The sequence below is a fragment of the Marmota flaviventris genome, chromosome 8 (assembly GCF_047511675.1).
Source record: "Marmota flaviventris isolate mMarFla1 chromosome 8, mMarFla1.hap1, whole genome shotgun sequence".
NCBI lineage: Eukaryota > Metazoa > Chordata > Mammalia > Rodentia > Sciuridae > Marmota > Marmota flaviventris.
The window spans coordinates 130716982-130730810 of record NC_092505.1 but is presented as its reverse complement, the minus strand read 5'-3'; the positions used below and the strand labels follow the sequence as shown (position 1 = coordinate 130730810).

The 13829-nt window shown below is 34.4% G+C and overlaps 1 protein-coding gene across 4 annotated transcripts in view; it reads left to right on the top strand.

The window, feature by feature from the left end:
- The window catches only part of Atp2c1 (ATPase secretory pathway Ca2+ transporting 1), a 133718-nt gene that overhangs the window by 116420 nt on the left and 3469 nt on the right, over positions 1-13829 (top strand). For all 4 annotated transcript variants that reach the window (XM_027933925.3, XM_071615658.1, XM_027933926.2 and 1 more), the window contains one exon: positions 1180-1304. In XM_027933925.3, the coding sequence (XP_027789726.1) occupies positions 1180-1304 (125 nt within the window). The remainder of the gene's footprint in view (positions 1-1179; positions 1305-13829) is intronic.

Sequence of the window (13829 nt, the reverse complement as noted above, 5' to 3'; positions counted from 1 at the left end):
AAGTTCAAAGCCAGCCTCAACAATCTAGTGAAGGCCCTAAGCAACTTAGTGAGACCCTGGCTCCAAGAAACAAAGGGGTGGGTGGGTGGAGTGGCTCAGGTTGTATCTCAGTAGTTAAGCAAATTCCTGGTATCCAAAAAAAATAATTGTAGTTTATAACTTTTTCCCATCTTATAAGAAGAAAGAACTAGATGTAATGTCAGTAAAAACAAATTGTTTTTGTTTAAAATTCTAATTTTTGATAACTGATCTTGTTATTTTTGTTCATTCTTATTTCATGAAATATCAGTTTCGTCCTGAAAGCATAAAGTTTTATAATTCTATGAATTACACTTATTTTTTCATATACCATGCATTAAACATGAACTACAGAACGTTTAAAAAATTCATTTTCTTGAGACTGGGGTTGTGGCTTAGGGTAGAGGGCTCTCCTGACACACATATTTGATCCTCAGCACCACTAAAAATAAATAAAGTCATTTGTCCATCTATAACTAAAAACAGATATTAAAATTTTTTAAAAAATTTATTTTCTTGGGCTGGGATTGTTGCTTAGTGGTAGAGCACTTAACTAGCTTGTGTAAAGCACTGGGTTTGGTCCTCAATACCACATAAAAATAAATAAAGGTATTGTGTCCATCTACTAACTGAAAAAAATATTTTAAAAATTCATTTTTCTATGTAAGTTTGAGGAATAAAGAATATTTAATGGGAATGCTATCTTTAATTCTTGGATTTTAAAGTTAATTTGAAAAGTTACAATATCTCACTTTATTTTTTGGTGTAAGTTAACATTTACTTTAAAATTGAACTTTTTAAATTTCATTATTTTAATTTCATATCCAAATTGCTTCCTTTAAAAACTGTTTTAAGCATTTTTAAAAGCAATTAAAAAGAATTGAGATAGTGTGGATACTATTGGAATAGTCTTTTAGGCTTTGAAGTTGAACATATTGCTGCAGAATATTTAATTTTCAGATAGGTATTTTCAGTCAAATTGGTTACTACTTCTTGAGTAGTACTTTTTAAAAGGATGGTGAGGGTAATGATATTTTCTTCATGAAATAATTGTGAAAAATATATTTTTAAAACTGGTAAAATGCTAGAAAAATGTAAGCTGCTAGCTTTGTGACTCTAAGTATCAAAGATTTGTAAAACCCACCTTATTTTCTCTTGCAGATCTGTTGTTTCTTTTGGGTCTCACCTCTTCAGTGTGCATAGTGTCAGAAATTATAAAGAAGGTTGAAAGGAGCAGGGAAAAGATCCAGAAGCATGTTAGTTCGACATCGTCGTCTTTTCTTGAAGTATGATGCATATTGCATTCTTTTATTTGCAAACTAGGAATTGCAGTCTGAGGATCATTTAGAAGGGCAAGTTCAAGAGGATAATGAAGATTTGAGAACTTTTAAACTTTTCATTGACTAAAATGAACATTAATGTTAAAGACTTGATTTGAAACTTTATCCTGCTGGCAGTCCCAAATGAAATTATGCAACTTTGATAACATATTCCTTGATTTAAATTGGCTTTTGCAATTGAGTGAGATTTTATAAAGCATATGGGGCAGTAACTTAATTAAAAAAAAGAGGAAAAACATAAACCACCTTCTGCACTTAAACAAGTCTAACGTACAAATACACTATCTATCTTAGATAGATATAAATATTTTTTTTATTTTTAAATATTGTACTATTTATGGTGGTGGGGCTTTCTTACTAATACACAAATAAATTTAATCATTTCAAAAGGCATTCTATTTGATTTAGAAGTCCATTCCCAGGAGTGCCATATTTCAGCTACTGTATGTCCTTTTTCCTGCAACGTAAGCAGCTCAGATACCTTGTGCTACCATTTTTGTATTTCAGGTTTTTTGCACAGGATGTGACCACTGTCAGATCACTGTTCTTTTCTTTCTTTTTGTGATTGAAAAGCATATACTGCAATTTGAAGTAAATGTTTGCTTTTCTTAGTGTAAATGGTTGCTGCTTTGTTTTTTAAATTAAGGTGTAAGTCTTTGGTTTAGCAGAATTAATGCAAGGCTATCAAGTGGCATTCTGGTTATAGTAACAGTATCTATAGTTGAAATAGTCAAAAACATTTGAGAGTGGAATGAAATTTATAATGAATTTTATTAACATGTCTCCTTTTTGAGTTAAATACAAATATATACTTTGTCAAATATCATCCTCTAAATATAAATCTAATTCAGCTGAATAACTGAATTTTATTATTTTTACTATTTTGTATGTGTATTTTTAAGTACATTTCTTAGGAAGTATAGACTACTATACTAAAAGAATAAAAAAAGTCCCAACCTGGTACATGGTTTATGAACCAGGGCATTCAGGGAAGATCCCGTGCTGGCTTGCTCTTCATACATCTTCTAGGCAGCTTCTTTGGCATCGGTTGTAGCACAATCCTGAATCTGTCCCTTCTACTTCCACCATTTGTTCTCTATCTTCTTTTTGTTTCACTGGCTTACTAGAGAAACAGATGTATCTTCTTTGCATAATGCCATCAGATTTTATAAAAGCTTGATAGGTGTAACTAATTTTGTTTTGAATGTGTAGCAAATTTGGGCCAAAAATTCAAAACCAGATATCCATTCTCCTGTTGAATATTTCTCTGTATAAAGAGAAATGGCTTCAGATTCTTACAGGTTTAATTCTTCTTGAAGTTAGTGAATTCTGTATTTTGTAAACTGTCAGAATAAACCATTCTCAAGCTTTTATTCAATATTAAATTGCAAGTGTTAGTTTTGAAATACTAGGGAAAATATCCATTATTTGAGCCCTTAATACTGAAAAGTAAGCACGAGGAGATGAGTTGTCTGCATTCTTTTTCTTTACTCTTTCAGGCTGAATGTTCAATTGTATATTATTCTCTCTCATTAGCTGGAACATCAAAGCCATTGTTTAGTCAACTCTCTCTTTAGCGATTTGATATCTAATTCCTAAATTTTGTAATGATTTTTATTCTCTGTTACAAAGACATAAAGTACATGTTAAGTGCACATCGTCTTTTGTTTTGCATTTTAGGTTCAGAATAAGACATGTATCAAATTAATGTGCCAGTCTTTTCATTTGGATTTTGATCTATAAAAATAAAAGGATTTTATCATAAGTTAATCATCTCCTGATTAACACTGTTAGCATTAAGATAATCTGGATGCTGAAGATATGGAAATACTTTGATTTCAAAGGAAGTAAAATATATAGTGCAGATCCAAATTTTTTTTGTTATATGTTAATCTAAACTAGCATGCGTGATTTAAATGTGTTAATATTGAAATTTTAAATTTTTGCCCTATTTTCTAGTCCTAGAACTCTTAGAGTCTCTATTGATAAAATTTGATTATTTTTCATTGTTACACTACTTTATGCAGTTTTTGACCCTGTAGTGACTAAACATCAGAGAAGAAAAGAATTTGAAATAGAAGTAATGTACTGATGAGGTAGATAATTCTCAAATGATAAAAACTGGCCACAAAAAAATAAGGCTGATCACATCTGTGCTGGGCATTGCATAGCCCAGAAATGAAACAAAAACGAAACTACACAACTCAAAGACTTTCCCCTCTCCAATTCAGCCTTTATTTAATAGCATTAAACTACCCGTACAGGGATGACATGTTTTTAATCTTTCATATCCACACATGGTATATCTGTTCAATTATAATTTTTTTGATCACTTTCACATAGTGTATAAGTGAGCATTGGCCACATGTAAAATAGTTGTTTTGCTGAAATGAATAGGTAATATACAATGAACATCATTTTTAAGTACCTTAATTAGGTTTACCCTTTTTTCTGCCTTTGTTGGTTGGCAGTTGATACGCAATTTACTTCCATATGTGATTCACCCAAGAAGTTAGGTGGATGAATTGATTATTTTTTTATGAAACATTTATTTAGTATCTGAGTCTACCAGGAGTGGAGAAATAATGGCATCCCTGCTCTTCAGAAGCTCATGGACAAAGATAGTAGGTGGTAAAATTGATAACAAGCTATTTCAAGAAAGTTAATAGTGATCTCTGCATATTTATTTAAAAAGTACACATTCATTAAAATTAATACAGCACAGATGCACTAGAATTTTCTTTTGACATTGGCATTTGAGAATCTTTGAAGTGGTTTTTCAAAACTCCTAAAATCTAAACAGTAGCTTATTTGCATATTAAAATGTGGTATGGATAAATATTAATTCTAACTGGTATGTGTCTGAACAGATTATCCTGATTTGTTAAGCTTCCTTGATCTTATCATTTGATATGACTGTTGTCAGTGGAATTAGTCTATTTGGGTTAATAATTTGAATGAATTACTGGTGGTAATTATAGGCAGACGTACTGTCATGGGGGTGTGCCTTGGGGAGTATTTATTTTGTCCCTGGCTCCACCCACCTCTCTCCTTCCTTCCTGGCTGCCCTGAGTGGAGGTGCCCTTTTGCCATGATTTTCTGCTTCACTCCAGGCCCAGAGCAGTGGAGTCAGCTGAGCATGGGTTAAACCTCTGAGACCGCAAGCCCAAATAAACCTTTCCTCCTCTAAGTTGTGTTGATAATACAAGTGGGACACAGGTCCATTTGAAATGTGAGATTTATAGTAGCCTTTTAGATTTCCCACTGGACATATTAGATGAGGTTTCTAAAGCAGAGAATCAAAGCCAGGGCAAATTATAAGCTAGTAAAAAAACAATTTCCCTTTAAACCACCCCCCCCCCCCCATTTTGATTTTTGCTAAAATTAAAGCACTAAATGAGAGTATACCCAGCTTTGGCAGAGTAAGAATTTTTTTTTTTAAGTTCCTTTAACATAGTGATTACTTAATCAGCAAACAGTTGTCTAAACTCACACTGCAAGGGGCAAAGATAAGCACATTGAAGTCTTCTTTGTTATAGAGCTTTACAAATGAGTCTGTTATTAAGGTTATAAGTTGGAAAACACTGATGTAAATAATTGGTTGCACATCATTTTGGTATTTGCAGTAAAACATCTAAGATGCATATTGTAGGTATGTTGAAGAACTGCATAACTTAGAATTGAGTTTACTGTTCAGTGAGCATTAACGTTAGAAAATATCTGCTTGCTCCGAACAAGTAATTGTGGTAGGATAGTAGAAAACAATGTCTTTTGATGCCTTTTCCATCTTACTCATAATTCTTTGGATCTTTCTAGCTTCATATCCCATACAATGAGCCTAGACAATCTACTTCTAGATCTTTGGGTGCAGAATTTCTTACTTCTTCAAATTCTTGCCTCAATTTTGAGAATCAGAATGGTTTGTGTTTTGTGCTAGGGATTGAACCCAAAGCTTCAGCCATGCTAGGCAAGCAGTCTACCACTAAGCTACATCCTCAGCCAAGAATCAGAATTTTTACCTATATTTCAAATCCTAGTTGAAATGCCAACCAAGATGGTCTTTTCAGATTGCTTGAAAGGGAGTAGGCGTCTATATGTGTGTGTGTCATAGTACAATTCCTTGTAAATAATATTACAAGGCAGCCACAAAATTGAGCATAAAAAATGTGTTTTTATTTTTTAGAAAACATTAAAAATATAAGTCCAAGCCACTTCGTTAATAAAGCTAGACAGAAATTTGGTAAAATTGTCTTTTTTTATTAACGATAAAGTTAAGTTGAAGTTGGGGCAGAAAAGTGGAAACAAGTATTTTGAGCCATTTTGATTCTTTGAAATTATTTCTTAAATCCATCATTGGGCACATATGCCTGAATGTATATGATGTGTTAGTAATGGCCTTTATTTGTACAACTGCTCCAGATAGTGACTTTTGTATTCTTAAGCCATTTTGCTCAATTCTAGCCAAATTGACCAATGTTCTTACCCATGGTTTTGTAATGGCTCCATGGTTGTTAGATCTGGCAGAATTTCCATTCATATCTAACCCACAGTTGCCCCATCACCAGTATTTCTTAAGCAGTTAATGGTATTGTTGAATAATATAACCTTGTGCATAGAAACCATGTTTCATAGTATTGTGAGCACTTGGTGCTGGAAATTGGGCAGATAGTGTACATGTATACCAAAAATCCATTTTTGGGCTCTGTATTTCTAGCTTTTGAACTCAATATGTGCTTTTTATAAAAAGCAGTTGTAAGTGGACACAGCACCTTTATTTATTTATCTATCCACTTGTTTGCTTGTTTTATTTATTTATTTATTTATATGTGGTGCTGAAGATTGAGCTCAGTGCCTCGCACGTGCTAGGCAAGAACTCTACCACTGAGCCACAACCCCAGTCCCTCAATATGTGCTTTTAAATAGTTTTTTTTTTTTTTTTAAATACAGATCTGTTCAACCATGTTAAAGGTAATTGTCTATTAAAATCTTCTGTGATAAATACACTGAAGTGTACTTTAGTTGAGAAGTGGCAATTTGGAGTCTTCTTATGGTCGTTAAAAAAATACTATGCCTTGACTACCCTTTTTCATCAGTCTGCATCTTACAGGCATAATATGAAATACTTGGTGTGCAAGTCTTACAAAACTGTCCTTGGAGCAGCATACTGCAGGCTGTAACTAAATAGGTGATTATGTAGAAAATGTATGCCTAATAGGAAAAACATGACAAATTTTACATTTAAGTAGTGTTAGATCAATTTTAGGATGGTATAAATTGTGTTTTCATACATATTGTTTTCTAATATGGCTGCATTATAGGATGACATTAGATTTTTAAGTATCTTTCTACATGGCTGGTCTGGATGGCCCATGAATTAGCTAGAGGTGTTAAAAGTTAGAGAAACAGTTTATTGTAATCCTCCTTAATTCACCCACATGGAGCCGTTTGTTTTGGTGTTGACAAATGATGCCATTTGGGACAAGTCTGCATGCTGACCATTTTTGTAAATAAAGTTTTCTTGGAACACAGCTACACACATTGATTTATATTTTGGTCATTCATTCTACAATAGTAAAAGTGAGTAGTTGGAGTAGGGACCATATGGCTCCAAAAAGCCTAAATTACTTAACTATTTGACCTTTTATAGAAAAAGCTTACCCACTCCTGTAGTTACTCAGGAAGAAGAAAATAGACCTGTACATTGCATTCACTGGACTGGGAAAGAAATGGCATCAATTTTTCTACTCTCCAGTATCCCAGCAGGTTGTTCTCTCTGGGACAGATGCATTTGGTAGCAGATTTAATTTCAGTCTGTGAGTCTCCCATCGGGCTCCTATGTGGAGTATGTCTCAGATTGTTCCCAAAACATCATCAACAGGGAGGATGTGTTTACTGTTAGTAGTCCCAGCAATTACCAAGACTGCTGCTTGTTCTTCTACTGGGTGGAGTGTTCTGATATGCTCTCCCAGCTGAGTTTTGTTCCTAAACTTCCTCCCTGTGTCTCTCCTTTCCACCTCTTTCTGCTCCTGTGTGGCCTGTCAGTTCTCTCCTACCTTCCTGGATACAAAAGAGAAAGTAGATGCTTCCCAGAGAAAAAGGCTTTAATTTGAATAAGCTAAAGTATATTTTATCTTAGAGAAGAAAATATTTAATAAGCAGAAACCAAAATATCCTAACAGTTCAGTCTTAGGGGAAAATATACTGATTTAATGGAACATTCTAAACCCAAATGTATTTACATAGTATTTATCATTTCTAAGGTAAAATGATGACAGTATTTCTCAGTAAATTCTTATAATCCACTCCTGGCCCTCCTATAACTTCTTGCTTTATAAAATAGATAATGGCTCATAATAGGGTTAGTTTAGTTTGCTTTAAAAAAAAACAAACAATTTTCATAAGTCTGTGAGCTAGATGGCCTATTGTACTTTGTGATGAGAAACCTGGGTTTTGGATTGACACCATTCCCAGATTTCGCCCCAGAGGTGCTTATTTTTTCCTTGAGGCCATCAAAGGAATGTTGAAAGCATCTCAATGGAAAAAGTACAATGTAGACATTGGATACATTTGTAAATAGAGGAGTAGGAGAGGAAATTTAGCATTCAAAGATCCAGATTTTTCCTATAGAAAGGGGACTCCAGACATACATCCAACTGCCTGACAGATGTCTCCACTTCAGTGCCTGAAAAGTATTTTTAACTTAACATATTCACAGAAGAATCCCTAATTCTACTTCTTAACCCTACACAAATGAGTGACAATGGAGTGGGAAATTTAAAAACAGAAGTTAGCTGCTACTATTTTAATGAAGATATAAAAATTTTGTGTTATTTCAGGTTTGGCAGTACTTTGTAGCATCTCTTATTGTTATACTGCCCCCCGCCCTTGAGTAATGTTAACATGTATTTACTTTAAAAAAATGTTTCCACATTTTTTCAGGGCAAATTCATCTGCTCATGTGTAGATTATATTACCCCTTCTCCCTCATTACATATAGTTATTCTATAACCATGATAGCAAACATTGGGACATTACAAAGTAGACTTCCTGTTTTTCTTATCATCAACTTTCTTTGATTTAGTCCCTATAATATGACCCAGACAGGAAATTCAGGGGGAATTCAGGAGGAGAGCAGTGCCTTCATAGAAACACTGTTGGTTTTCCAGATTCAAGTACCAGCACCTTAGTTAATGATCCAAAAATTATTAATATGTACAGACCACCTGCAAAGTTTTCCTAATCTTGTGTGGTAACTCATATGATGGCATAACTTTTACAGTTACAAATTGTCAAAATTATTGGTACATTCTAATTTTTTGAAAAGAAAAATACTATTAAGTGTGTATAAGTTGAAACTTAAAACAGCCCCTGGCAAAAAAAAAAAAAAGAAAGAAAGAAAACAACAACACCACCCCCAAATTCCTAGGTATTCCCCTATTCCAATGACAATGGGTAATTCTGCACACAGAAATCTCCATGTGTCTCAAAAGTGAGAATAGGAAAATAGTTTCTTAAACTATGTGTGTGTATGTGTATTAATAGTTTCTTATACTTTTTCAACCAAATATATAAATTGTTGCCAGGATTAGTAAGAATAGAAGAGATGTATAGTGCTACACATTCATTTGAAATTTGATTTTTCTCCCTGAAATTAAAGTTCAGTGAAAGTAGCTGAAGCACTTTTCATATTATAATTCATCTGTTCTGTCATTTTAACACCCTGATATATGGCTTGGTACAATCATGTCTTTGAATTTAAAAAACTTCCTTCTTCAACTTGAGGTACTCATCTTAGAACTTTATAGCTGGATGGATTTGAACTTTAGCATTTTTTAGACATCTGGACAGAAAAAGTAACTTGTCCTATATGGCTCAGAAAGCTGTTGCTGAAAATTAGAAGGTATGTTTTTAATACTTTTGGTCCTAGAGAAATAGTAATTTCAAATTGGTACAAGATGCACAATGACTTTTAGGTGTCATGACTGAAATACATCATCTAAATACATCTGGCTTATCTTTAAACAATTTCACTTATGGACGATTCTCATTTTATAGGGAGGGCAACTGAGACATTCTCTGATTAATTTGTTTTTATACACAAAGGAACAAAAATTTTAGGGTCTTTCAGGTGATAAAGTCTTTATCTTCTAAAATTATAATTAATTTAATTATGAATACCAAGTATTCCACCCATATCCATTCCATCAAAAATACAAGGTTGCCACATTGGAGTGTGGTACTAGTAAGTGTTCTTTTATAGAAATGAAATCCTTTTACCCGGTCTGGGTGGGGCTGCTTTCCAGTTGCTGCTCTGGTTTGCCAGGTAGCCAAACAGCATGTGGTAGAGGGGAGCCTCCAATGATACCTGGCAACCTTACTAGGGGAAAGCTGGATTTGGCCTTCTTAAGGCTATAGAGTAGGGCCAGGATATAACCCTGACAGTTGCAGGAAGAGATTCCTAGGAAGTGGTAATATCTATTTTTTAGTTATTTTCCCTCTATCTTTAAACATACCCTGCACTCTTTTCAAATTGAGTTTTGAAAAAAATACAGAGAATTCCTTGACAACAGGAAAAAGAGCTGGAGGGACACAAATAATCAATATGGCATTAATTCCTTCTGGTCTTCATGTTCTGATTTAGAGCTTATCTGCCCTTTCATTCTCTTGGTAGTTCTCCATTCTTTCCAATGTGGCCTCAGTGTCACACCTCTTTCCCTTTTTTTCTTAGCCATGTTCTTTTCTCATTTGCCTTTGCAGAATTCTACTCTTAGCTTTGATAACTCTGGTCTCATGGCATCTTACTCTTTGTGCTGCTCGGCACTCACTCACTTCCCAGATCCCTGGCTTCACTCTTGGTTTTCATGTGTGGACATAACAGTGGTTGTTGTTTATCACCCATTGCTAAGTACACAGGCACTTAAAAATATTATTTTATCTTTAGACAATTTCACTTATGGACAATTCTCATAGGAAGGGCAACTGAGACATTCTCCGATTAATTTGTTTTTATACACAAAGGAACAAAAATTTTAGGGTCTTTCAGGTGATAAAGATCTTTATCTTCTAAAATTATAATTAATTTGAATTAGAAATTCAAATTGAAAAAGTAAAGTTAACTTGAATTCTTTTTCCATGATGATCAGTTGGCATAAAAGAACTATAGAGATATTTACAGATGAATGAATTTTCAAGATCCAGGTAACTCAAAATGAACTTGTACAAAATAGACTTAAAATATCATTATCACTAAGTACAGAGCATGATTACATTATATAAAGTAAATGGTTTTTTCTCTAATTTTACCCCTAAAATTTATTCATCTTAGCTGTCCAGAGTTCTTTTTGTTACTTGAACTGCTAATCGAATACTACATTTCTAAAGCCTCAGGTGAGATTTCATTTGCTAGAACTAAATCAGAAAGAGCAGGACTGATTGCCCGGTGCAGTGCACATACCTGGAATCCCAAGGATCTGGAGGCTGAGGCAGGAGAAACACAAGTTCAAGGCTAGCCTTGGCAACTTAGTGAGACCCTGTCTCAAAATTGAAAGGGCTGGGGAGATATATGTATATATATTCTCAGTAGTACAATGCCCCTGGGTTCAATCCCTAATACTGCAAAAACTACCAAACAAAAAACACCAGGACTTACCTAAAGACATGATTGACAACAGGAAACATTGTAGAAGTGGAACATGGGACATATCACATTCTGCATTTACATAGGTGTTCCCATTTTCTCCTTTTCCTGATCTGAATTTAATCCTATCTCTTCAATCAAGCCAGGCCTTAAGTCATGTCTGGGAGTCCTGTGGTTTAACCTCTTCCTGGTAATTGCAGTCTCCTTGTAGCATTCAGTCTTGTCTTTACAATTTTGTACCTGACAGACTGTTTTATAAAATATTCTTGTTATTTCATTGTGTATTGTCTTCAGAGCAGCTTAAACAAGAAGTCTTTTGAGGATCAGGTATATATCCTCATTCTGTGGTGACCCTCCTTAGACCACCCTGTGTAATGCCCATGACCTCTCAGCTAATACAGAAGGTTTAACACCGAGTTACCCCAGAGTAAGAGAGAATTGACTTTTTTTTTTTTTTTTTTTGGTACCAGGGATTGAACTCAGGGGCACTCAATCACTGAGCCACAACTGAGCCCTGTTTTGTATTTTATTTAGAGACAGGGTCTCACTGAGTTGCATAGTGCCTCGCTGTTGCTGAGGCTGGCTTTGAACTCAAGATTCTCCTCCCTCAGCCTCCCGAGCCACTGGGATTACAGGCATGTGCCCCTGTACCTGGCTTGGACATTAGATTCTTAACCCCTTTACGGCAAGGTGGGATAATTTCAAGTAAAAAGCCCAGATTACAATGGCCAGAGAAGGAAATCTGACTTCTTTTTGCTAAAGGAGAACCCATTAAGTGAAGGGAAAAGACAGTTGATGTAGTTCAGTTGACTTTCAATTAAACTCTGTAGCCCATATACTCTCAATTTGCTGCCTACCAAACAAGTTAATTGCCAAAGTGGAAATGGTTTTCCATGCAGGGTAGTTTGATTTTCAAAAGAAGTATTGATAATTCAGGAAATAGGACATTATAATTTCTAGATCAGCCCCAAACTCTAGGAATCAAGGAAGAGAGAATTTTGGATAACATGATTATTGTTCCTGTTAGATTCCTTATTTCAAAACTCTCACTTCAAATGGAAGTAGCATTGAACACTCCAAATGCAAATCACATTGCTTTACCCTTTGTAAATGGCTAAAAACAGTCAACAATTGCAAGGTATGTATGACATTGCCTGGTGCTGGGCTTATTCTGAGGTGTGGTATTTCAAGGAAAGTGTAGAGAATTGTTTACTGGATATCAGGAATAGGGCATGGGCTTGTTCAAAATGCCAGTTGAACACATCTTTAGATTACTGATGGAGAATATGCCAGTGGAAGAAGAGAGGACGAACACAGCTGTGTGAACAGATGAAGGTTGGAATACTTTCAGATCTTGCCCAAATGTATTGAATCATTCTACTTGTTTATTTTTACTTTCGTGTTCTTTATTTGGAACTGGCCAGCACTTTTATATCTGTTGGTATTTGTAATGTTAGCAGCCTCTAGTATTTTCTAGAATGGTGCCTTTCAAACTTTTTTGATTACAGTAAAAAATAATTTTTCATAACCACTTAATATATGTATCTGATATTTTCTAGACTAATTTTTTTCATTTAAAAAATGTTGGTTAGGAGTTGGGGATGTTGTAGAGCACATGCCTAGTGTGTGTTAAGGCCCTTGGTTGGATCCCCAGGATGGAATAAAAATAAAAAAAAAAAAACCAATAACAACTGGTTATGACTCATTAACTACTTTTCAAAAAAAGGTCTAAAGTCTTGTTTTGCTGCACATATTTGTGCTATTTTCATTTCTTATTGTTTTTTCCTCCTCTATATCTAATAGCTCAGCATGCTGTTTTTGTAGCTGGTGCCATTATAGTTTCAACTGCTGCTTTAAAATCTGAAGTGTATCTATAGCGCTTATCAGCTTTGCATGGTCTCATCTACTAAGTTTTTATTTTCTTTTGTTGGCATCTAACTTCTGTTTTCACAGTTCAGACTTTTCATACGTAAAAAACAAAGAAATTTTTTGAAATGATTACCAGCTTACTATTTTTAGTAATCAATTGAAGTAGGACTTCTTCTCTTTGAAAATATAGCTAACTATGCTGTTGCAGTTTTAAAATTTATAACTTACTGAAATGGAACATGAGAAGTACAAATATGCTTTTTCATAAGTGTGTTTAAGCGATATCAGAAGCTTTTTAAAATCAGGTTATCTTTATTAAAAATAGAATACAAAATATGTCAGAATCCAATAATTATGTGTCATCATGTTTATCCTCTAAGTTCTAAAGAAAAGAGCTAATTATTTCAAGGGAGGTAAGAGCAAAATTTTAAGTTAGAATTATACATGTAGTATATGTAGACTTGAGTTTATTCAGTATTGGTGGCTTCGGTATGTTCCTCCAAGTTTTCAACCATTAATAACCCAAATCGATTGCTTCCCTCATACAAGCATCGGGGATCTGAGGCAGTTCCCACTCTGTTCTTTGACCAGGTGGTACCCTTTTTCTTCTTTCTTTTTTTTTTTGAATTTGATTTACCCTTTGGTAAGAAGAGTTCAGCTGGGGCATATGACTTTGTGGCATTGAACAGGTGTTCATAAAGTTGCTTAGCCTCAGGACACATGCTCAGGAGACTTTCTACAGAGGCTGATGTTAGCAGTTGTTGGCATAGTCCATGCACCAGGCTTCCACTATACAGTCTGTTCAGTGGGAAAAAAAAAAAAGTATGGTTGTAAAGCATCAGGTTAGTGCAGTGGGTCAGGTATGATTAACATGGCTTCAATAAATTTTTATCAACACTGAGAGCTCTTACTGTTTTTTCTAAAATTATTAAAATAATTTCAGAATTATCTTGTTCTTCGTTGAA